This window comes from Camelus ferus, chromosome 19, assembly GCF_009834535.1.
Source record: "Camelus ferus isolate YT-003-E chromosome 19, BCGSAC_Cfer_1.0, whole genome shotgun sequence".
Classification (NCBI taxonomy): Eukaryota; Metazoa; Chordata; class Mammalia; order Artiodactyla; family Camelidae; genus Camelus; species Camelus ferus.
In genome coordinates this window covers 39491320-39516180 of record NC_045714.1, presented here as the reverse complement: position 1 = coordinate 39516180, position 24861 = coordinate 39491320, and the positions used below count along the sequence as shown (strand labels likewise).

The 24861-nt window shown below is 45.8% G+C and overlaps 1 protein-coding gene and 1 long non-coding RNA gene across 4 annotated transcripts; one reads left to right on the top strand and one right to left on the bottom strand.

The window, feature by feature from the left end:
• Nucleotides 1-356: 356 nt before the first annotated feature.
• MANBAL (mannosidase beta like) lies at nucleotides 357-24248 on the bottom strand. 3 transcript variants are annotated; one of them, XM_006188615.3, is made up of 3 exons: nucleotides 24178-24248; nucleotides 16584-16792; nucleotides 357-1310 (listed from the first exon to the last, which is right to left on the bottom strand). In XM_006188615.3, exons 2-3 carry the CDS (start codon nucleotides 16731-16733, stop codon nucleotides 1203-1205), a joined length of 258 nt encoding a protein of 85 aa, XP_006188677.1. In that variant the 5' UTR covers nucleotides 16734-16792; nucleotides 24178-24248; the 3' UTR covers nucleotides 357-1202. The 3 variants fall into 3 exon arrangements, with proteins under 3 accessions (XP_006188677.1, XP_014418016.1, XP_032318168.1); XM_014562530.2 differs by lacking the exon at nucleotides 24178-24248 and adding an exon at nucleotides 21508-21531; XM_032462277.1 differs by lacking the exon at nucleotides 24178-24248 and adding an exon at nucleotides 21399-21455.
• On the top strand, nucleotides 4843-8086 carry LOC116658010. Its single transcript, XR_004313222.1, has 3 exons — nucleotides 4843-4852; nucleotides 4912-4917; nucleotides 8000-8086. It is a non-coding gene; the product is annotated as an uncharacterized LOC116658010 (long non-coding RNA).
• Nucleotides 24249-24861: the final 613 nt, after the last annotated feature.

Genomic DNA, 24861 nt, shown 5'->3' with positions numbered 1-24861 from the left:
GATTCAGGGCAGGTGACTGGACCTGTGTGACCCGCCCCATGCCACGTGAGGCCTTCGACCTGGTTTTCCTCAAGCCACTTTAAGGACAAGCAGCATCTTCCCTGGGCGGCAGGAGCCAGGGAACCAGTGGGGCCTGGCCCCAGTGGAAACTCTAACACACGCATGGACGTTTGTTCACAATGTTTCCAGTGACTAAGGCCACACAAAGCAGTTGGCTGGGCCCTTCCTGAAACTAGTCCCAGAGCTGCCCCCACTCTGGCCATCCTGTCCCACTTCTATGGGGGGCACCTTCCCTCACCCCCCAGGGCAGGGACCAGGCTCCCCCTCTCCCTCGGCAGCAGGCAACACACAAGAGGTTCAGCGTGTGGGGTAGTTTATTGATGTTTTCTTCCCCAAATGACTTTTCCTCACTGGTGGGGGTTGAAGAATTGGGGGGTTTGGAGGGGATACAGATGGAAGCCAAATGGTATACCTTGAATGTGCTGTGATGGGTTGAAAAGAGGTTGGTCTGAGATTGACAAGCGTCCCCTTTCAGAGGCTGAGGAAGTTTGGGCCCACAAATACACACTCATTCAGCCAAATCCCTTCCATGTGACCCAGGAGAACCAGGCATCACCCTGGCCGCGTCTTCCGCTCGCTCTCACGCCAGGCATCTTTCAGGCCTGCCTGTTGCACTAGTGGGACCGGGGACTGCGAACATCGCAGTGACCTTGGGGTCTTGACCTAAACAAACAGGGGAGGCCTGGCCTGGCTCCATCTACACAAGCAGAGACAAGGGTGCCTGATTAGCAGGAGATCTGATCTGCGTGGCACAGGTAATGGGAGAGGGCAGTGCCTGTCATCATTAGATAATGACTCTAAAATGTAGTGTACATCTACAAGGTGTTGACTAAATGCAGGACACAAGGATTAAGTAAGAAAATGTAACTTGCTGAGCTGACCCAACGTCCAAACAGACTTCCAAGACAGTCTGTGCACACAGGGGTTTCAGTCCCCTTGGCTCTAAACCATCACAGAAGCAGAAGGGAAGGGAAGTGGTGGTCTGCCTAGCTGGGGCCTGGAGGCTCTCATGACTGTCCAGGTCTCTGCGGTCAGAGGGCCCACCTCAGACCCTGAGCCCGGAGTGAAGCGAGGGTGTGGAGCCTGGCAGGGCTGCCCCCAAGGCCCTCACCCCGCCCGCTAGGCTCCGCAGGCCGCCTCTTCTACCGCTTCTTCTTGGCCTCCTTCTTGGGCCTCTTGTTCACAGAAGGAGCAGCAGTCTTGGGCTTCCTTGTCACCTCTGCACTTCGGGGCTCAGATGGTTCTGCCTCCTATGTGACGAGAGAAAGGAGAGTCCTCCTGAGACAAATCAAGCCTGACACCAGCAAAATGAGATCACGATGGAAGGGACTTTGCAAACGGAAACGTGCCACAGAAATACAAGGGATGGAAACTGTCATTGCTGGGACCCAGGGTCCACAGTATGCGGGACTGCCCCGGGGAACAGGGTGATTCTCCGTGTAGGATAAGAGAGGAGGCCCAAGGGGAGGGGGCCGCCTCTGGAGTCTCACAGGCCTGTGTGGAATCCAGGCTCCTCCACGTTCCAGCTAAGAGACCTTGTAGGCAACTCGCTTCCCCTTTCTGTGTCTTGGCTTACTCACCTGTGAAATGGAAACAGTGATGCACACCTCGGAGCACTGATGTGAGGAGGCAAAAGTGCATGAGAAGAGCTCAGTAAAATGCAAATGCAGCCGGTGGCTGGCTGGTCACCCTATGCAGGGACTGGGCAGAATGTGAGCAAGGAGCCGGCTGTGGGCAGACCTACTGTGGCTTGCTCTTCTGGCCCTGCTCGTCTCCTCCTCCCTTTCAAGCCACAGACTGCCAGGGCCGGGGAGGGTGGAGAGCGCCAGCCGGCAGACGGGCAGCCCCGACACTGTGTTCTGTGGCGCCTGGCAGAGGTGCCCCGAGGGGAAAGGGCAGAGGGCAGCCTCGGGGCAGAACTGCAGACTCTCCCTACATCTGCGGCAGCTCTGGTTTTTATCTGTCATGTACACTGTGATTTGTTCCCTGTAAGATTTGGTTTAAACAAAGGTTTTACTGCTGAAAAAAGATTCAAAACCACAGATCTAGCTCAGCCTTTGCTGTGCTGATAAACAAAGTAGACTCTAGGGAAGGGACTTGGCCTGTCCCAGCCCCACAGGCTCACATCAGAGAAGAAACCGGAGTGGCCTCAGTCCTGTTGAGTGTCCCCTCCTCCCTGGGTGATAAGTCACACTGAGCCACAGTCAGGCAGGATGTGAGCGAGGCCCATCCAGCCCAGAGAACATGAACTATAGTCCACAGGCCTTGTCCGGCCCACAGGCAGACTTCACTTGGCCTGCAGCATTTATTTTTAAGAATTTGAGCCAAATGGGAGATTTCCCATTCAATCTGGATTCCTTGCTTTTCTTGAAAACCTTAAAACATCCTGTGACACTGGCCCTGAGTCCCTTCATGGAAGAAATGACTGAGCGGTGGCTGCATCTTTCTTCAGGTGCCCACCCCTCCATGGCCCCACTGCCCCCAGCACTATAGGAAGGAAATATTTCTCAGTACCTGTGATCTTTTATTAAAAATGGGAAAACAAAAAAACTAAGAATACTAGGAGGGACCACACTGTTTCTAGAAGAGAACAGTATTTCTTCGTGTTTAGTTGGCCAGCTCCCAGCTTGCTTTACTCTCTGTCCTTCCCTCCTCACTGTCGGCTCCCGGCCTAGGCCACCATCAGACAGAAGAGGCAGGACTACGGCTGTGGAGGGCAGTCCCCACCTAAGGCCCAGTCCAAAGGTCTGTCGGCTCTCTCTTATTGGCCATCATTGTCTGCTCTCCACCCTGTGAGCCTGCCAACCCTGTCCCAGGCAGCCCTGGGGGATCCTCCCAAGATAACGAGGGGGCTGGCCCCTCCTCAGCCAGGTCTCTGCTTGCGCCCTGGACTCTGCCAGCCTGGCCTCTGGTGCTGACACTATTTATGTAACCTGGCAAAAAAAAAAAAAAAAAAAAAAAAAGCAAGCAAGAAAGAAAGAAAGAAAAGAAAAAATCTAGCCTGTTAGAAAAACAAACAAAACCAAACCTCAGAGGAGCCAGTGTGCCAAGTGCACAGGCTGACTGATGGCCGCAGAGCCCGGCAGGAAGGGCTACTGTTTAAGGCAAACTTCACACGACACAACGCCTCTGGAGACTTTCAGGGCTGGAAACCATCCCCAGCCCAGCACCTATGAGGCCAGTGGAAAGTGGTCAGTCCCTGCCTGCGTGCCCTGGGCAAACAGGGCCTTATGAGATGCATGGTCTATGCAGAGGGAACTTGCCGAGGTCTGCCAGGATCTCCAGGGATGGAGCCCAAAGCTGAGTGCCTCCTCTGGTTTCACTTGGGCCTGGTTCAGAATTCAGAGATAAGGACACCCAGTTGTCCCCAGCACATTCCTTACTCCATAGACCTTCTCTCGGGCACTTTATCCTTTCTGTCACCTCCCAGACCTCTCTCCTGACCCAGCTGTCTGTCAGATGACAGGAACTGGCACCTCCCCGGCACCTCCAATTCAAGTGTCCTAGACAGAGCGTGGCCCCTTCTCCAGCTGGCCTGGCATCCTCCCTGCTGGTGGGCAGAGCAACCAGAGTCCCAATGACCCTACCTTCTCCCTCCTCCCCTCTGTTCAGTCAGACATCAAGTCCCGCTGATTCGACCTCCTCCACCTCTTGACGTGGCCACTCTCTCTAGCATCCAAGTCCCCACTGCAGTTCCCCCACTGCCAACTGGCCTCCCTGTCCTCTCCAAGCCATTCCTCATGCACCTGCCAAAAGAATTTTTCTCAAATGCAGATACCCCGCCTTCAACCTTCCAGTGGTTTCCATCACCCACAGTCTCGTGTCCCACACCTGGGACGGCACCTAAGGAGGCCACTTCTCCAGCCTCCCCTAGCCTCTCCTCCAGCCCCACACTGGGTCAGGCCCCAGGGCTTTCTCTGCTCACCCCTAAACAAGAGGAGCATCCTTCTCTCCTTGGCCACCCAGCAAAGCCTCCCATGGTTTGGCCCAGCCCAAGAACACACTGCTACTCACTGTCTAGCCTTCCTCCTCTGCCCCTCTACCTCCGGCAGGGTGCATGCCCTCCTCCCACCCCTACGCCCCAGGTACCCAGGAACCTTACGATGCCACTTTTATTTTACCAAAGTCACGTGTTCTCGTATTGGTCTCCCCTACTGGCCTGTGAGCTCCTCCAGACAGCTTCAATTGTTCCTGAATGAATGAATGAATGAGTGAATAAAATGAAATGAAAGAACACACAAGATCTCCCCTAACCATGGGAACTTTGCTCTTGCTTATTATCATGAAAATGCACTTAAGTCTAGGCCTCGCTTTTTCCATGGGCACAGAGGACACAGATACCCTAAAGCATGGCTGGACACGGCCACCAATAACAATAGTAATAATAACAGCCACAACATCTGCTAATATTATTTACAATATGCCAGGCCCCAGGTCCGTGGTCTGTACATATCTTACTTTTGCCTCAAAAAGTGCCATAATCAGCCCCATTTTATAGATGAAAGAGACACTCAAAGAGGTTATGTGACCCGGCTAAGGTCTCAGCTGGTGAGCAACAGAGACAGGATGAACCTAAGCTCTTAACTGCCGTGTGGTATAGCCCCCCCGGATTTCCTAGGGACCTCGGGGCTGATGGCAACCAAGAACCTGAGTCAACTGTGAAATCTACTTTCTCTCCATTGAGCAGCGCCTGGAAGCACAGGTGACTGTGGGATGACAAGAACGGCTTGTTCTAATTCCTGCCGCTGGGTCATTCAGGAAGCCCTTGCTTGTGACTGCAGTCCCTACAGGAGTCAGGGAAGTGGGTTAGCGCTCCTCGAGTCAGGCTTTGTTTTCTACAGTTGAGAGCAGCTCTCTGTGGGAGTGTGGACAGTGTATAGTCATCGAGTCATCTGAAGGCATTTTCTGTCTCCTCCTCACTCCAGACCTCCTCCTCTCTTCCCCAGTGCAGTTTCTGGCATTATCAGCCACACAGGTACCCAAGCTAGAAACCTCCAAGTCATTTATGAGTCCTCGTGCCCCCACATCCAATCTGTCCCCATGGCCTGTCCATTCTGCCTTCCACGGGGCTCTCAACTCTGCCTGGTCCCCTCTGGTCCCACACGACCGAGACAGTTCAGACCACACGTCTCCTGCCTGCCCCTCCCACAGGTTTTCCTCACCGTCTGCCACACTGCTTTCGGAGTCTATTCTCCTAAAACTGTCCTGACCACGTGTCTTCTGCTTTAAACATGTATAAGACACATTCCAAGAACCCCCGAGAGGCCTCCAGAGCCACTGCACTGCAGCCCTGGCCCTGTCTCCAGGCACACCCCCTTGTGCAGCCCACTCTGTCACTTCTGGGCTACTGGCCAGCCAGTATCCCCTAGAAGCTCTGTTCTCTTTCATGCTTTGCACATGTGCTCCGCAACCATCAACTATCTGTCTGCGCCCAGTGGATGCAGGTTCTGTGCTGGGCAGCACAGGATAATGAAGAAGAGGTGCACACTTAGTGATGTGCACCACGTGGGTACTTGACAACATCAGCTCACTAAGCCTCCCATCACCCACATGAGCCTGTCACTCTGAGCTCCATTTTGCAGGCAAGGAAACTGAGGTGCACCGAGACTTAGCGACTGGCCCAAGAGAGCACGGCTTCCTTCCACACAAGCTGCAGGGAAGCTGTTACACACATGATTCAGATGCTGGGGTCCTAGCCACACAGAGCTGTAGCTCCGAGTTCTTAGCTGGCAAGAATGACTGAATAAATGGCTGACTCTTAGCTTCTCTTCAAATGCACATTGCTGGTACAAGCCAGGTAGATGGCGGACACCAAACGCTGCAGCCCTACCCTTAAATCTGGGAACACCTTGCCTTCTCTGAAGCCAGTTTGCTGTTTCCCCAGCGATTCCACTTTGGAGAGTAAAAGAAAACCTCCCTCCACCGCAGGTGGTTCCTGGGTCTGCAGAGGCGTCCTCTGTGGACACAGGCCTCATCAACAATAAAGAAGCTCTGAGCCACTTACGAGGCCAGAAAATTGCTGCTATTCATCAGATTCAAATAATCGAATCTGTGCCACAGTACATCAAATCCCTTCCATCAGGGAAGGCACATGGCATTTTATGATTTCCACTCTACAGTTCAGTGTGGATTTAGTCCAATAAATCAGGACAAAATGTCATTTTACACAGACTGAAACTATTCTCTCCTCTAAAACGGTCCAGGGAAAGAAAACCACCATAGCCTCATGCTCAGGTAGGCCCACACACCTCTTCTCACTCCATCCTCAAGAACAGTGTGGGTCGGGCGTGAATGCCCTTTTTACAGCTGGGGACGTGGGCTCAGGGAGGTGGAGGCTGGCCTGCACTCAGCCCACGGCCCAGTGCTGAAGTCTGTCCTGCTGTGTGCTCTGGCCAGAGGCCTCAGGCAGATGGGGGCGGAGAAGACCTTGCAGGGCCGGAACTAGCACTGACCTTGAGGGGAGGATAGGACTAGCTGAAACAGAACGGGGAAGGCAATCCATGTGGGCTCCACAAGGCGAAAGGAGACGCAGCGTCCGGGACGCACTTGGCAGGCGAGGAGAACCGTGATTAGAGAGCACAGCCTGGGAGCTCACTCCAGACACGACTCAGCATGGCTGCAGGCCCTGCCCACAGGCTGGTCTGTGGCTCCTTGTGTGTCCAGACGTCTCTGCCACAAGCCAGTACACATCTCGAGACCGTGTTTAAACCTTCGCCCTGCCCACCGCACAGCCCTCTCACAAGAACGGCTCATAAAGTAAAAACCACCCTCCCGCCCAGTTCAACTGAGAGCTCCTTCCAAGCTTAAAAAAGTACAGGGCAGACACGCAAAGTTGGTTCTGCGAGACTGTCCCCTGAGGTGCTGGGAACAGGTGTGCGCTTGCCTGGGTGAATTATTTACCACGGCAGCCGTCACTGGCAGTCAGGGGCCTAGTCTAAAATCAAGATCCCCAAGGAGAATTTTCCAACAGGGTCCTGAACTCCTAAGGCCACTGCCCCGCTGCCCCTGGGAAGGCTCCAACCCTTTCAGGGCTCCAAACACTGCAGGGCTTTCTGGTTGACAGTGAAGGTTCCATGGGCATCACATGGAAAGCTACCACCCTTGCCATCAATTCTGAGGGGCTCTCCTCCGCCAGATCACAGTGCTGGGCATCAGTTGTCTCTGTCTGCCCAGCACCCCCTCTCTGTCAGGGCCCTGCCCTTTCCCTGTCCCATGTGGTTTGGCGGGGTGGGGGGGTGCTCTCAGTCACTGTGGCCACACGAGTGGCCAGTTAAACATGGCCTGGCCAGAAATGGTACCCAAACCCCTTCCCACCAATGAGGCAGGATACAGACACGTGGCCAGGACAGAGCGAAGCAGAGGCCTTCCGTGAGATTTGGAAAGTGAGTATAGGCAGGGAAATGGCTTCTCTTACTTGTACATCATGAGCAATAAGGATGTAGACCGGGGCTGCTGCAGCCATCCTCGAGACAGGTGGCAAGGGCCTAAGAATGAAGCCAGCACTTGCAGGAAAGCCAGGAAATGGAGAGACAGACAGAGCCCTGAAGACCTTTTGAGCCTCTGAACCCAGCTGTGCCTTGAAATTCCATTTTAAGAGCCAATACAGTCTTTCTAGGGAAACCGCCAGAGCTGAGTATCTGGGCTTTCAAAGAGAGGGCCCCCATTAATGCAAGAAAAGACTACAGCAATCACACAAAGATGGCAGGGTGGGAGTGAAGGCACCTGCCTAGGGGCTGGCAGCTGGCTGAGCAGATGTGACATAAAATATGAAGAGATGCGAATAGTCAGCACGTAAACTACTAGGAGAGTTGGAGACTAACTACCCAGTGAGCTACTACCACCTGCTCCATGAGTCACTGAACTAAAAGTCAACACCCGCTTGCTGAGGGTTGGTGGGATCAAATTCCAGAGGAAAACAGATCCAGAGGAACCTCGGGAGTCCGCTCAGGCAGGCTTTTGGGAAGGAGGAGAGGATCTCCCGACCTTCACTTCCTCATTACCTACTCTTTCACTCCTGGAATTTGGCTCCCACCTCATTAAAACTACTGCTCTCCACTCTGAGAAAAGCTCTAGACTAACTTCCCAGAAGATGTGCCTAAGCATAAAAACATCATGTTTGCACACAACTGCAGGGAGCTCACAGACGTCTGAAGCCTTTATCTAGGGATGCCCTAGGGATCCAGGAACTTAGCTCTACTGAAACCAAGTTCTGAAGCAGGGCAGCCGAACAAGGCATCATCATCAAACTGAGCAGCCTTTCCTCCATCACTCAGTCGGTCTCGTTTTACATGGGAGACTGGGTTTCGCATGTGCCCTCCTTGAGCCACTTGTGGTTGTTTGGGGAGACCACAGTCTCCTAGTCCTCTGCCCGCTGCTCTGCCCATCTCCAAGAGAGCAAAAGGAATGGAGCCTCCAGCTTCATCTGCACAGCACTCCTGCTCCTTTGGGAACAGACCTTCCCCTCCACCCTATGAGGTCACTTCACAGGATGCTCCCCTCCCCCAAGCTGGGTCAGCTACAGTTCCTTCTCTAGGGAATTTGGAACTGGGACCAAGCAGGAAGGCAGACTCCAAACGCTGCAGCTCAAAGACGGTAAACTTTGGGAGCTGTTAGTGGCCACGTTTCATCTCATCACAGGGACAGCAAGCAGAGGAACCAGGGCCCTGGGAAGAGGAGTGAAAGACAGAAGATGGACAGGAGGGGAGGCGGAGAGATGCAGATGGTGAGTGAGGGGGTCCCCGGTGAACCCCCCACTTCCAGAGGCCCAGCTGCATCCCTGCTCTGGGGCAGCAGCCACATCTTTTCAGTATCTCTACACTGCACAGAAACTACCTCAGGCAGGTTGGGAGAGGCCGAAGTTCAGGCCTTCCCTGGATCCTCCTTTTCCTTGAAAAGCTTAGCAACTCATTGAAAGTTTCAAGAAATCATGCTATGTTGGTTAAAATAATTCCCAGGTCTCTATCCCAAACTTCTTGCTGGCTCTCCCTTTCCCACTTGGATGCGGTGCTACTATTTCAAACGTAACATACACAGAACTGAACACCTCCTGTCCTGCCTAAATCGGTTTGTGCTTCAGGGAAATGGTCTAAGGACTAGACCAGTGGCTACATAACAAAATCACCTGGGCACTTTAAGAAAATACTGATCCAAGGCTTCAAAGAACAACTGAATCTGAATCTCTATGGGTACAGCCCAGGCCTTTGAAAATCCCCCAGGTGGGTGCAGGCAGATGGAGAATCATGGATTCCAGCCAAAGGACAGGCAATTCGTGCTACCACTCCCCAGTCCCTTGCTTGTGGCAGACATGAATGAATAATTTCTTTCCTCTGGAGCCTAGAAGCAGCCCCAGAATCCTTTCCACCACAGCCACCATACAGTCAATCTGACTGGCATGAGACATGAAACACGGCTGCACCCTGGAATAGACAGAAACGGTATAAGGATTTACCTTCTTATATTTTAGAATCCAGCCTGCAAGAAAATGCTTGGATTAAGTGTGGACCAAGCCTCAATCAGGCTCAAACAAATGTTTGTTTTTTTCGGGTCTTAGTTTAATGAGGTGTCAATGAACAAATGTTCTCATTTGGCTTAGGATTCTAGGGACTTTGGTTTTGATTTTACAAACTAGTTCTTGCTCCTACTATGAAAAGAAAGGGGGTGGGGTGGGAAGCATTTCTATATGTTCCTTTTTTCTTCCCTGATTACCCCCAAAAGAGCTTTCAAATAATCTGGTATGTATTGAAGTGCTGAAGTCATAAACTAGTTGCAAAAAAATCGGCTTACTGGAACAACAGGAAAGACATTCTTTAGCTTTTCAAAGCCTTTCCCATCATCTGGAGCCAAAAATATTATCTTCTGACCCAAAAAGCCACTAATAAACCTTGCTTCTATAGGCCAAGCAAGAGGGATGATTTTGCCCTAAGGAAAGCAGCAGAGAGAACAAGATTATTCTCTGGGTCCTCCCATCCCCACTTCCACCCTCTCCCACCTCCTTGCCACCTTCCACTTCCAGCTACCTCCCTCCTGCCCTTGAGCTGCCTAGAGTCCCCATAGCTGTCCCCATTCCCACAGGCTCCCTTCCTCCCTACAAGCTCCCTAGCCCCAAGTTAAAAGCCCCTTCTTACCCCCTCCCCATCCAAATTCCAAATCCCAGCTAGCTGCTAAGCACAACCCCTAAGCACGGCCTCAGTACTCACCCTCTTTGTAAGGCTGTTTATACATACAGAATATTGTGTCTCCTTTCCATTTATTTAGGAGTTTGGGGAGTGAGAGAAGGCTGCCCTGTGGAGGCACACAAGAACCCTTGCACAACTGAGGACCACTTACTGGTGTGATGCATCAATAAAAAGTGAAATTAATGGTGCTGTATTTTTTGCCACTGATCCATTGAGAAACTAAAAACAAATAAACAAAAAAAGCTAACAGAGTAACCTTCAGTTATGAAGACATTCACTTGCATGAGCCTTATTTCCCTAAACGTCAAGATAAATGAAAATGAGATGTTCTGTACTATATTTACATTTTAAAAGATGAGACTATTGATACCAAAACCAAAGATATCACACACACAAAAAAAATTAAAGGGCAGTATCACTGATTTAAATCCTCAAAATATTAGCAAACCAAACCCAACAATACATTAAAAGGATTGAACACCATGATCAAGTGGGAATTATCCCAGGAATGCAAGGATTTTTCAGTATCTGCAAATCAATCAATGTGATACACCACATTAGCAAACTAAAGAATAAAAACCATACGATCATCTCCATAGATGCAGAGAAAGCTTTTGACAAAATTCAACAACAATTTTTGATAAAAACTCTCCAGAAAGTGGGCACAGAGGGAACATATCTGAATATAATAAAAGCCATATATGACAAACCCACAGCTAAGATCATACTCAACAGTGAAAAGCTGAAAGCATTTCCTCTAAGATCAGGAAGAAGACAAAGATGCTCAGATGCTCACTCTAGCCACTTTTATTTGACATATATTTGAAGTCCTAGTCACAGCAATCAGACAAGGGGGAAAAAAAAGAATTCCAAATTGGAAAGGAAGAAGTAAAACTGTCACTGTTTGCAGATGACATGATACTATACATAGAAAATCCTAAAGATGCCACCAGAAAACTGCTAAAGCTCATCAATGAGTTTGGTAAAGCTGCAGGATACAAAATTAATATACAAAAATCTATTGTATTTTTATACACTAACAACGCATTATCAGAAAGAGAAATTAAGAAAATAACTCCATATACCATCACATCAAAAAGAGTAAAGTACCTAGGAATAAACCTACCTAAGGAGGTAAAAAATCTGTACTCAAAACTGTAAGACACTGATAAAAGACACTGAAAACAACACAAACAGATGGAAAGATAGCCCATGCTCTTAGATTAGAAGCATTAATGTTGTTAAAATGATCATGCTACCCAAGACAATCTATAGATTCAATAAAAGCCCTATCAAAATACCAAAGGCAATTCTCTCTCTTTCTTTCTTTCTTTCTTTCTTTCTTTCTTTTTTTTACAGGGGGTAGGTAATTAGGCTTGTTTATTTATTTATTTGATTTTTCAGCAGAGGCACTGGGGATTGAATCCAGGATCTCAGGCATGCTAGGCATGTGCTCTACCACTTGAGCTATACCCTCCCCCTTACCAAGGGCAATTTTCACAGAACTAGAATAAATAATTTTAAAATGTGTATGGAAATATAAATGGCCCAAATAGCCAAAGCAATATTGAGCAAAAAGAACAGAGCTGGAGGAATCACACTCCCTGGCTTCTTACTATACTACAAAGATACAGGAATCAAAACAATATGGTAATGGCACAAAACAGACGTATAGATCAATGGAACAGAATAGAACCCAGATATAAACCCATACTCTTATGGTCAATTAATTTACAACAAAAGAGGCAAGGATATATAATGGAGGAAAGACAATCTTTTCAATAAGTGGTGCAGGGGAAACTGGATAGCTACATGTAAAAGAATGAAACTAGAACATTCTCTAACCCCATATACAAAAATTAACTCAAAATGAATTAAAGGCCTACATGCAACACCGGAAATCATAAAACTTCTAGAGGAAAACATAGGCAGAACACTCTTTGACATAAATTGTAGCAATATTTTTTTGGATATCTCCTAAAGCAAAGGAAATAAAAGCAAAAATAAACAAACAGGATCTAATTAAACTTAAAAGCTTTTGCATAGTAAAGGAAACCATCAAAATGAAAAGACAACCTACTGGATGGGAGAAATATTTGCAAATGATATGCCTGATAAGGGATTAGTATCCAACATACATAAGCAGCTCATTCAACTCAACATCAAAAAAACAAATAACTCGATTTAAAAATGGGCAGAAGACCTGAATACACATTTTTCCAAAGAGGACTTGCAGATGGCCAATAGGCACATGAAAATATGCTCAACACTGCTAATTATCAGAGAAATGCAAATAAAAACCAGGAGCTATCACTTCATATCTGTCAGAATGGCTATCATCAAAAGAACACAAATAACAAATGCTGGCAAGGATGTGGAGAAAAGAAAACCCTCGTATACTGTTGCTGGGAATGTAAACTGGTGCAGCCACTGTGGAAAACAGTATGGAGGTCTCTCAAAACACTAAAAACAGAACTACCATATGACCCAGCAATTCCACTCCTGGCTGTATATCCAAAAAAACCAAAAACACTAATTTGAAAAGATACATGAACCCCAATGTTCATAGCAGCATTATTTACAATTGCCAAGATATGGAAGCAACCTCAGTGTCCATCAATAGATGAATGGATAAAGATGTGGTATATACGCATACAATAGAATATTACTCAGCCATAAAAAAGAATGAAATGTTGCCATTTGCAACAACATGGGTGGACTTGGAGGATATTATGCTAAGTGAAATAAGTCAGACAGAAAGACAAATATTATATGATATCACTTATTTGTGGAATCTAAAAAATAAAACAAACTAGTGAAAATAACCAGAAAGAAAAATACTCACAGATATAGAGGACAAACTAGTGGTTACCAGTGGGGAGAGGGAAGCAGGCAAGGGCAAGATAGGGGTAGGGGATTAAGAGGTACAAACTATTATGTGTAAAATAAAAAAAGCTACAAGGATATATTGTACAACACAGAGACTATAGCCAATATTTTATAATAACTATAAATGGAGTATAACCTTTAAAAACTGTGAGTCACTATGTTGTACCCCTATAACATATAATATTGTACATCAACTATACTTCAAAAAAATAATAAAATAACAAAAAATAAATATGAAGTTGTTATCTCAAATTAACCTCTAAATGTCTAAATGCAGGGTGAGTTGAGGGGTGGTGGGGAGGCATACTGATGAGCCCTTTGTCAGTTCCCTGCCTCAAAAGACCTCAACCCAAGGTGCCACTAAAAACCTGAGCTCAATAAAGGACACCCCTTTTTCTGAAAGTTCCCTAAATGGATCTGGCCCTCTACAGCTAGTCTCGAAGGATTAAGAACACAACAGGAGCTGAGCGACAGCTCTCCAAAAGGCCACACAACTCTGACTCTACATCTCTGTCTGTAAAACAAGAACATTCATCACCTCCCTCCCTAAGGACTCTTAGCAGGCTTCATCAGTGGCCAACGACAATAAAAATGTTTGTTATTTTTAATACCCAATACTGTGTCGTGTCTGTAAGGACAGAGCCACAGAGCACAGGGATTATCTTTTTAGAGTATGATACAACTGTGGGCAGAAAAATTCCAATTATGACCTCCTTCTGAAAATACCAGAACAAGAAACAGAGATGGACAAAACAATCCAGAGGCCACATGCCTGTCCACATTCACCAAGGTTTTCCCCACCTTCGCTGGCTGCTCCAACCCGCCAGTTCCCTGCATGCTAGAGCTCCTCAAGGCTCCCCCCAAGGCCTACTCCTCATCTCACTCCATATTCCATCCTTAAGAGACCACATCCCCTCTCGTGGCTCCAATTATATCTCATTGACTCTCAAATGTTGATCAACTCCTCCTGATACAGACCTATAGATCCAACTGCTTACATAACAGACAGAACCACCTGGACATCTTACAGACACCTGTTTAAAACTGAACCCAGGATGCTCCTTCCCTGTCCCCAACCCAAGCTTGCCCTTTTGCCAGGGTTCTTCCCAGTTACACCAGCAGGATCTCTGGGACACAATCATCTCCAAGATACGTATCTCCAGAATATACTGTATATTGTTAAGTGGGAAAAAAAGGTGAAACTGTGTTTACTAGGATACTATCTTTTATGTATCAAAGGGAGAATATAAATGAATAAATAAATATCACACACATATCCATTTGTGCATATTTTCAAAAAGAAACAAAGGAGGGATAAATGAAAATAAAAATGGTTGCATATGGAGGGAAGGGGAAAGGGTGGAAGATACTGAGATTAAAGGAAACTTCTGTGACTATCTTGTTATAGTTTTTTTTTATAGTTTTTATTTTTTTTATTTATTATTTAATTTTTTTTTTAATTTTGGTATAACAAGGGGGGGAGGTAACTAGGTTTATTTATTTTTAGAGGAGGTACTGGGGATTGAACTCAGGACCTCATGCATGCTAAGCAAGCGCTCTACCACTTGAGCTACACCCTCCCCCCCATTGTTACACAGTTTTGACTTTGGGAAATGTATCTATAAAAGTTTTACATAATTTTTAAATTAAATCAAAAGAAAAAATATCTAAAATTACAAACAAATTGAAGCAAATTAATATATGTCATGGTGGGAGTATACCTACATGAAGAAAAGGCTTACTAAACACAGTACTCTGACTATACATTCCCAACTGGGACCTATTTTGGGGTCCCAAAAGAACCACAAAGAAATCTTAAATTTCATTCTGAGTCTTATTGTTAGTAGAGAAAAACAATATAGTTATTTGAAAACTATAATAAGTATATTGGCAGTGTGCAAAATAGAGTTAACATTAAAAACAACTGTTATCCTTAGAAAAGCCAGCTTGCAAGGCTGGCCCTTGGCTGGCATCTGGGAAACTGGATTTGGGTGGTTCCCATAATTCCCAGAACTGGTAAGAACAGCTCACTGTGCCTAACCTGTCTGTGCAAACAATATGGTTTAATCTGAATACCTGCTTTCTTTCTGGAAGTCTGGAATTTTGGTCCATACTAGGCAGAGGGTGCTTATGTGGCCTCTCCGCAATAAAAACCCTAGGCAATGAGTCTCTAATGGTTTCCCTGGTAGACAATAGTTCACACGACTTGATGTGGCTCCCACTAGAGACCATGTGAGCATTAAAAAAATTAAATTAAAATATCAAATATAAAAAAAATTTATTTTTAAAATGATATGAAAATCAAAGCTTTATTGGTCAAGATTGGAGGTTGCTAGAGCCCAAACTCACTACTCTGAAAACTAATAAAGGAAAAGCATCAAGCACTTACCTGCCTTTTACTATGAATAGCATTTGAGAGTAACCATATAGGCGACGAGGAAAAAGGTCTCCTTCACTGAAGAATTCCAGCTCATAAATGCAGAAGGAAATAATGGATCTAGCAATGATCAATGAATGCTAAGACCATTCAGATCAAAGACTGATGGAGATTTTATAACAGAGGGAGAAACCATTACCAACTAATATATTAGAATCTCTGTGTGACAACCAGACACCACGTGCCTGTTGATGACACAGAATAGGAAATACACAGGGGTTCTCACCAAATAACCTGATCTGCACTGAATCAAGCCTCTAGATCGAATTTCCTATCAATAAGAAATACGGGGAACAAGGGAACATGTCAGATGACACCACAGAGAAGCAATCAGCCAAATCCTGGATGTGGATACTATAGATGGTAATGACCTGCTTTCTTAAACAAATAAATGTCATGAGATAAGGGGAGATGGGGTGGTGGAATGAGGGTGCATAGCTATAGAATAAAAAGACGTATAGAACAAGAGTCAAAACAAGAAAGCCAATATGATCATGTCACCCTCTTCCTTAAAACCCTTTGGGCCCCACCCACTCCTCTGGCTGCACCTCTCAGGTCCCCTCTGTGCCCTGGCCACAGTCACCTGCATTCAGTTCCTAGCCCGTTCCTTCATTCCTCGGGTTCCCGGGGAGGGAGAAGAGCACAGCCCGTTTCAGTATAAGATCAGGTCCTCCTCCTTGTTTTATACCCTCACAGTACCCTGCCTCCTCACGGAAACATGTGTCAGTATTTGTTTCATATCTGCCCTTCCCCGAAAGACTAGAAGCTCCTTGAGGGCAGACACCACATCTTTCAGCAGTCTGACATTAGTAAACAATGTAGGCACTAAATAAAAATCTGCTTAATGCATATGTGAACAAAGAAGGTACTAACCATGTGGGTCAATGCCCCAGGTGGAAATCTGGGGATGCATTCAATCAGTAAAGCCCAGCATAGTCCCTGCTGGTCTTCACTGCTGTGACATCTATTTTTAGTACCTAGAACCCCGCCTGAGGAGCTGAGGCTCACAGGGAAGGACTCACCGCCTCGTGGGACTTGGGAACAGGGATGATGATGGCCAGCACACAGATGAGCTGGAAGATGGCCCCCAGGAAGAGTCCATACCGTAGCAGGTTCTCCAGGAACGTGGGCTCCGGCACCTCGGGAGGAGAGAAGTCCAGGTCGGAGGCCATGGCCCCAGCTGCCTGCTGCCTGAGGTCTCCTCCGACTCACCACTCTCCAGAGCCAATTTCTAAACAAAGAGTTAATGTCATGTTTCTACATCTGACGTTTATTTACATGGTTCCACTTACACAAATACACTCACCTACGTGCAAGAATATATAAAGCAACTGTAGTGAAACGTTAACAATTCTAAGTGGAGGATACACCGAGGTCAAATTGGACAATTTTTTCAACTTTTTTGTACATTTGAAATTTTTTCAAATATAAATATAAACTTACGAAAAATAAATAAATGCAAACACTTCAACAAAAATCGCAAATCAACATGTGCCTGTTGATGACATAGAACAGGAAGAATGTATTTATTGAAGGCCTGCTCTGTTACAAATTTTGTTTATTCGTTCATTATCCATTCATTCAACAAATACTTACTGAACACTAAGCACTGAAGACTGAGCAAAATAGATAAATACCTGCTTTCTTGGGGCCTACATCTCAGGACAGATGCAGACAAATAGCGCACCCAGATGTGATATGCCAGACAGTAATAACTGTTTTGAAAAAAACTTCAGAAGGGCATCATCTTATTTTACGAAGGGTGACAAGAAGGGCCTCTCTGAAGAAGAGACAGGAATAAAGTGGCAGAGAGACGAAGTGTGAGAGTGAGCCAGTGGAACATCTCAGGGAAGTATATTCCAGGCAGACAGAAAAGCAAGTATAGAGGCCCCAGGGCAGGGATGTGAGTCCAAAATGGCCAGAGAAGAGTGCAGGAGGGAGAGTGGAAGGAGGCAAGGTCAGAGGGGAATGAGAGCTGAACTTGTAGGACCCTGACACTTCCAATTTGATGGAGTAAAATGTAAAGCCACAGAAGGATTTTTGAGTAGAAAAGTGACATGATCTGATTTACATTTTAAATGGGGTGGGGGGCGCCGAGAGGGTGCAGAGTGGACAAAGGCAGACCAGTGAGGAGCTCCTACCAGTAACCCAAATAAGAGATGCTGGGGACAGGGGCGACAGCGGCAGTGGTGGCCAGAGGTGGCAGGTCTGGCCTCAGCCCACCCTGTAGCCTCTCCTTTCACCAGGGCCCCCCTCTCCTAACCCCCAGCCATGCTGAAAGAACTGCCTGTGGCTCTCCAAGAGCATGGGGCTCTTTCACAATCCTGGGCCTCCACCCAAGCTGCACACTCTGCCAAGAATGCCCTTTCCCACTTTGACTGCTTGGCAAAGCCCCCACTCTACCTTCAAGGCCAAGCTCGTGTCTCCTCCCCAGCATGCCTTTCTTACTGCCCTCCTCCCACCCTGGTGTGACTGATCTGCTCTCCAGAGCACCCACGGGTGGCTTCCTTCTGCCTACCCCAATGAGAAAGGGGAAAACTTACTTTGGAACCAAGCCCATCTGACTCCAAAGCCCTTTGTGTTTTCAGGGATCTCTGTGACAAGACAATTTGCTGCTAAATCTGAGCTGTCCAATATGGTGGCCATGAGCCACATGTGGCTATTGAGAGTTGAAACACAGCTAGTCCAAATTAAGATCACTGTTAAGATAGGTACAACACTCAATTTAGAAAATAGTATGAACGTAAGAATTTAAAATAACTCATTAACAATGTTTTATTTGATTGCATATTGAAATGATGTATTGGATTACAGCCACACTAGTCACAATAGCCAGAAGATGGAAACAATCAAGAATCTATCAACAGATGAATGGATAAACAAGTGGTACAGACATACAAAGGAAATTTATTCAGCTATTAAAATGAATGAAATTCTGATACGTGCTACTACATAGATAAACCTTAAAAACATTATGCTACATAAAGTAAGACAGACAGGAAAGAACAAATATTGTATGATTCCACTTATATGAAGTACCTAGAACAGGCAAATTCAGAGAGCTAGAAACTAGAATAGAGGTTACCAGGGGCTGGAGGAGGGGAAATGGGGAGTTACTGATTAATGGGTACAGAGTTTCAGTCTGGCATGATGAAAAAGTTCTGGATACAGTGGTGATAGTTATACACATCATGAACCACTGAATTGTACACTTAAAAATGGTTAAAATGGTAAATTTTGTTATGAATATTTTATCAAAAAAAAACTAATTATATGTTTCTTTTTACCTTTTAAACGTGGCTACTAGAAATTTTTAAATGACACACGTGGCCTGCATTACATTATGGATGGCTCTGGACTAAAGAGACTGTCCTAAAACCTTCCTCCACCTTGGCTCCGTGGCTTCACTGATTTGCAACATTTTTCCCACATGGAGGAGTGACTAAAGGATAACAAAGATGACCTTCTAAGTGAACAAACTGGGGTTTATGCAAATGTGCACTGTCTCCCTTTCTACCTGGTCACTTAGGAAGGTCGTGTGCCTTCCCAATGGCCATTGTTTCACACCACTTCTGTCTTCTCTGGGAAAGGCCTTCAAAGCCTGGGGCCCTTTTTTTTTCCCCTCTAAACTCCTCAGAGCTGGCAGATCTTCATCCTCCCAGGAAGGATTTGACTTCTGGAAAAAACCCAACACGATCTGGATCCAAGTGTGGTGAATCAGGTGGGGCCTCAAGCGCAGGACCATTTTTGGTCAAATACAAGGTATGATGCTCAGAACCCAGGCTGATGGTTTACGGAGGCTCAGAAACTGGCCCTGAAGTGAATTCCAAGGCGGCTGCAATGACAGCTTCACTGGAGGAAACATACAGCCCCGAAAGGGCACTATATCCTTATGCCAAGTGAACAGCAAGGTGTGAAAAAGCTCTCTTATTTCTTCAGCTGTACCTCATTAATATATGTTTTCAAAAATGCCCCTGGCCCTAAGCTTCATATTTAAGACTGTGACAAGCCTCCTGGACTTACCAATACTTAGATTTATTACTGTTACAACAGCAACATTGTTAAGAATACTCGTAGTACAATGAAAACATGGGGCCAGGAGTCAGGAATGGGGAGTGAGGGGAGGGGAGGCGAGCACAAATCCTGCCTCCCTCAGCCATGAGCTATACTTTGGGCCAATTCCTTGACCACTTGATGTTCTCCTGACCCAAACAACAATATCTACCCAAAGCTATAATGCATTTAAGCTTTCTTTTCATTAATGGCAATTAGGCAATATATAACAAGAGTCATAAAAGTGATTATATCCTTTGACTGAAGAACTCACTTCCTAGAATTTACAGTAAGGAAACAATTCAAAAGAAGAAAAAGGCTTCGGGTATAAAAAAAGCTCATGGCAATGTTATTCATAATACTGAAAAACAGGAAGCAACTGAAGTGTCCAACAATAAAGCAGTTAAGCCATTATGGTACATAGCATGGCATATGCCCCCTTCACTAAAATGGCAAATACAAATGTGTATCAGGCCAACAGAAAGAAAGCAATTACATAAACACTGTAACTATAACCATGTATAAACAGTGATTTCATTGGCTAAAGGTCAAGAGGCCATAAGAACATGTAAATAGTTACTGTTAAAGTGAAGGGGTCATAAGCTTTCATTTTGGGGGGAATATTACTGAAAAAAGAAATACAATTTAAAAGAAAAATCCATGCCCTATCTACTCCCTTCACAAGACTTTTATAAAGTCTAATGAAATGCTGCTCAAGAGAACTTTCTGCAATGATGGAAATGTTCTATATTTGCTCTACAATATGGTGGCCACCAGCCACATGTGGCTATTGAGCACTTAAGTGAGGCTACTAAGGAACTGAATTTTTCACTTCAATTTTACTTAACTTTAATTAATTTATAAATACTCATATTGAACAACAGGTATAACCAGAGGGTGGTTGTAATAAAGTTCTGGAAAACATAAAACGCTCTACACATCTTGCGTCTGCTCTACAACTCCCATTTAATTTTCTCTGCACCCTGTGCTTTACTTCCCAGCCTGTCTGCTGGGATTTTTGGGCTTTCCTTTCCTGATTATAGAAGTCACAAGAATCCTACTCATCCTTCCAGTTCTCAGCTAGGAGGCACTTAACCCTGACTCCGTGACAGGCTCTGCCCACCCTCCCGCCACTGTCAGAGCAGTTGCAGTAAGGGTGAGTGAATCACTTGCCAGATGTGCACCGCACTTTACAGTCAGCATCTCATGCAATTCACAACCACTCCAGCAGGTATTATACCAGTGGTCTGAGATACTCATTCACTGGACACACTTACTGAGCACCACTCTAGTTCCTGCCATGGAGTTTTCATCCAATTGGAGGCAAACACACACATATAGATATAATGTCACGTCAAGTGTGAATACTATGAGAAAATCTAATGAGAGAGATAAAAGGTGCTATTTTATATCAGGTGGTCAGGGAAAGGCCGCTCTGAGAAGTTGACACTTCAGCAGAGGCAAGAAGAAAGTAAAAGAACAAGTCATTTCAATATCAGATAGGTAACCCAGGAGGGAGAAACAGCCAGGGATAAGCTCCTGAGGCAGGAATGAACTTTAGGATCAAGGAGAAGAGTAGAGTGAGCAAGCTTGTAAAGCCAGTAGGGCTTTGGCTTTTCCTCTGAGTGAAAGGGGAGCCACTGGAAGGTTCTCAGCAAAGAAGTGCCGTGGTCTGACTCATTTGTAAATGGTCACTCTAGCTGCTGTGTTGAGAAGAGACTGCAGACAAGAGTGGAAGCAGGGAGACCAGTTAGGAGGCCACAATAATAGTCAAAAAGACACACTTGCAGCAGGAAGCAGGGGAGGTGGTGAATTCTCAGGTTATAGATATATTTTGGAGGGCCAACAGGATTGCTGAGGTGAAATCTGAAAGAAAGAAGTTAAAAATAATACCTGAAGGTGAAACTCTTCTGTACGATACTGTAATGGTAAATATAAGACATTAAGCATTTGTCAAAATCCATAGAACTTTACAGCACAAAGAGTAAACTTTAATGTATGCAAATGTTTTTTAAAAAATCATTTAGATATCCAGGATGGAATGCAGAATGTGATATTCTGAATCTAAATGTATTACAAATGGATTAAACAATTTCACTGAAAGGGTAGGGGAAATCAGGTGCTGACCTCCGTAACTCTGGAAATGAGTGGAGTCTGTAAGACTAATGGCAAAAGGAACTGTACGTATGCAGTCTACTCTAATTAATAAAGTTTTTCCCACATGGGATATAGGTTAACAATTCCAAAACTATACATGTACACCAGAACTGAACAATTAAGTAAATGGATGGTATTTGGTGGGAGCAAGGTTTGTCACAATTGGAGTAGGAGGTTACAGGTAAGCCAGAGGAGGCTGGAATGATCCACTTGGAATGGATGAGTTGCAGACATAAATATGAACTCATATTTAGCTCAATATAGATACAAATGGCTACATAAATATTTATAGATATGTGAGCATATTAAGTAGGTTAGGATGTACACACGTATCTCTTGCTGTGTGCTGAGAGGGCCTAGAAATGGGGGGGCATATCAGTGGCAATGAGCACATCTAGCACCCAGATCTTGGTGTCTAATATCATTCTCCAATAAAAGGAACCACGGCTCCTTGGAAAAATGGTTAATTCTACGTCCCAAGCAGGAAATATATAAGATGAGCCTGAAATAGAAAGTAAGAAAGTGTTAAAAAAAAAACAAAAAACACATTGATTGGGGAATATCAAAGGGATACAGGAGCCACTTCAAAGAGTGCCCAACTCCCAAAGTCAGAACAATTTGCACAACAAAATATAGTAGTGGATTATAATTCAAGGTATGAAAATAAATATCCAAGGCACTGATATAAATGATTTAATAAGTGGACAAATTTCCCACGGAGAAGAATTACAAATTATTTATGTACATAATCTGCCTTTAAGCGTGAAGTATAATTCCACACTCCTTAAGCGTGGGCTGTGCATAAGGACTTTCTTCCAAGCGCAATATGGAAAAGCGAGGGAAGGAGAGTAACTGTACAGTGGAAAAGCTTGACTACCCCAAGCTAGTTATCTGGGTTAACAACAACTATGATAACTTACACTGATAGTACATATTCCTGATGTGATGTGATGAGAATGGCACTTTACCTCTAGGGTTTTCCTCCCCCAAACCCATAACTCCAATCTCGTCATAAGGAAAACACCAGACAAATCCCAACTGAGGGTCATTTTACAAGACAACTGACTGGTACTCAAAAACTGTCAAGTTTCCCTAAAACGAGGGAAGTCTGAGAAATCATCACAGTCCTAGGAGCCTAAAGAGACACAACTAACTAAATGTAATGTGGGATCCTGGAACAGAAAAAGAACACTAGGAGAAAACTCAGCAAATCTGAATAAAGCATGGGGTTTAGTTAATCATAACTTACCAATGTTGGTTCACTAATTGTGACAAAAGTACTATACTAATGTAAGATGTTAATAGTAGGGGAAATTGGAGGGGTGCATGTGGGAACTGCAGTATCTTCACAATAATTTTGTAAATCTAAAATTGTTCTAAAGTAAAAAATTTACTGGGAAAAAAAACCCCAACACTTCAAAATAAATAAATAAGCCCTGAGACATGTATAGCTGTCCAGACCTAGCAAATAGAAACTAAAATTCTCTAAGACTGAAAAACCCAGATTTTAAGTATGTTGGTAGGGGATTCGTGGCTTCTAATGAAGTAGTTTTAAAATTCTGTTCTGAGAATTCCACTGAAACACACTGCGAAATAGAAAACCAGTGTCAGGAATTACTGTCTTACAGCCATGGACTGCATACCCAGACCCATCCCATTACAACAAATTCCCAAGAACTGCTCAAAACTGGGTTAGAATTTTGTCCTATGGAAAAGTAAGCCATCTCCCAGAGCAGTCAGAACCGGCAGCCAGTGGGCTGAAACTGGTGGGCAGATGTCCTGCAAAATATAATTACTAAATTCGAGTTTGTTGCCACCACTTAAAAGGTGTGGCGTTTCACATACTCATTTCCCACTTGTCTTAAAAGAAACTAATTCAGCAAACACTCTCTGTGCATTCACTAAGCGCTTTGCATTCACCATCTCATTTAATTCTTAGAACAAGCCTATGGGCCCATTTTACAGAGGAGGAAACAGAACCAAAGAGGCAACCAGAGATCGCCCACGGTTACACAGCAATACAGGCACACTCGGGGGTCGAACCCCAGCGAGACTGACTCAGGAGCTCTGGCTCCTCCTAATGCTCCGCCCGCGGGAAGAAAAGCCAGGTCACAGCTGTGAGGAGCACCGGGTTCTGGCCCCGGCTGCGAACTAAAGCTCTGGGCGGCAGCAAGAGAAGCCTTCCGCCTCCCTCAGACTCAAACTCCCCTCAGCAGTTAACTTCCGAACGAGCGCCCCAGGAAGTTATTTGAGCCGCTCGCCGAGCGCCACCCGAGCGGGCAGAGCAGCGCCGCCGTCACAGCCGGGCCGCGGCGCCTAAGCGCAACCCCTTTTCGGTTCCCGCAGCCTCTGCGACTCCGCCCCGCCCCGAAAACCCGACCCGGCAGCAGGCAGCACCGCACTCACCTCCCGCTTCGCCGCGCCGCGCCCCCGGAAGTGGTTCCCCGCGACCCTGGATCCCGGAAGTGACGTTCCTTAGTAACCGGCGGGCTCAGCTCCGCCCGCCCCGCGTTGCTAGGGTTTGTGGATCTTGGCCACTTGGCTTTGTCAGACTTTTGTCCCTATTCTGTGGGTTTGAGCAGGAGGGAGAGGCCGGCAGAAGCAAGATCCAGACCTCCTGGATTCTCCAATCCCCTTTATCACAGCCCATTTCAGCAAACGTTTATATACGTTTATAGAAGCCTTAATTCTATATCAGGCCCTGATCTAGGAGCCTATAATGCAGCGAGGAGACAAACAAGCAGTGTTGTAATTCAGATGGAAGAAAATTATCAGAATTCGTTGAAAACTTTCACCGAGTACCTACTCTATGCCTTATGCTGGTTGCTGAACCAGACAGATGCAGTCTCTGTCCTCATGGGGCTTACAGTCTGAACATATTATCGTATGTGATAAATGTTTGGATGACAGTAAGAGCTCCTGACTGAGTATGGGTGGGGCAAGTAATGAGGGGAAAGGAGATCTAGTAGGACGTGGTAAGCAGCCTCCACTATGGACCCAGATGATTCTTGACTCTGCGATCCATGCCCTTGTGTAGTCCCTTCCCACACTGAATAGGGCTGACTGATATAGCCAATAGGATATTGTGGA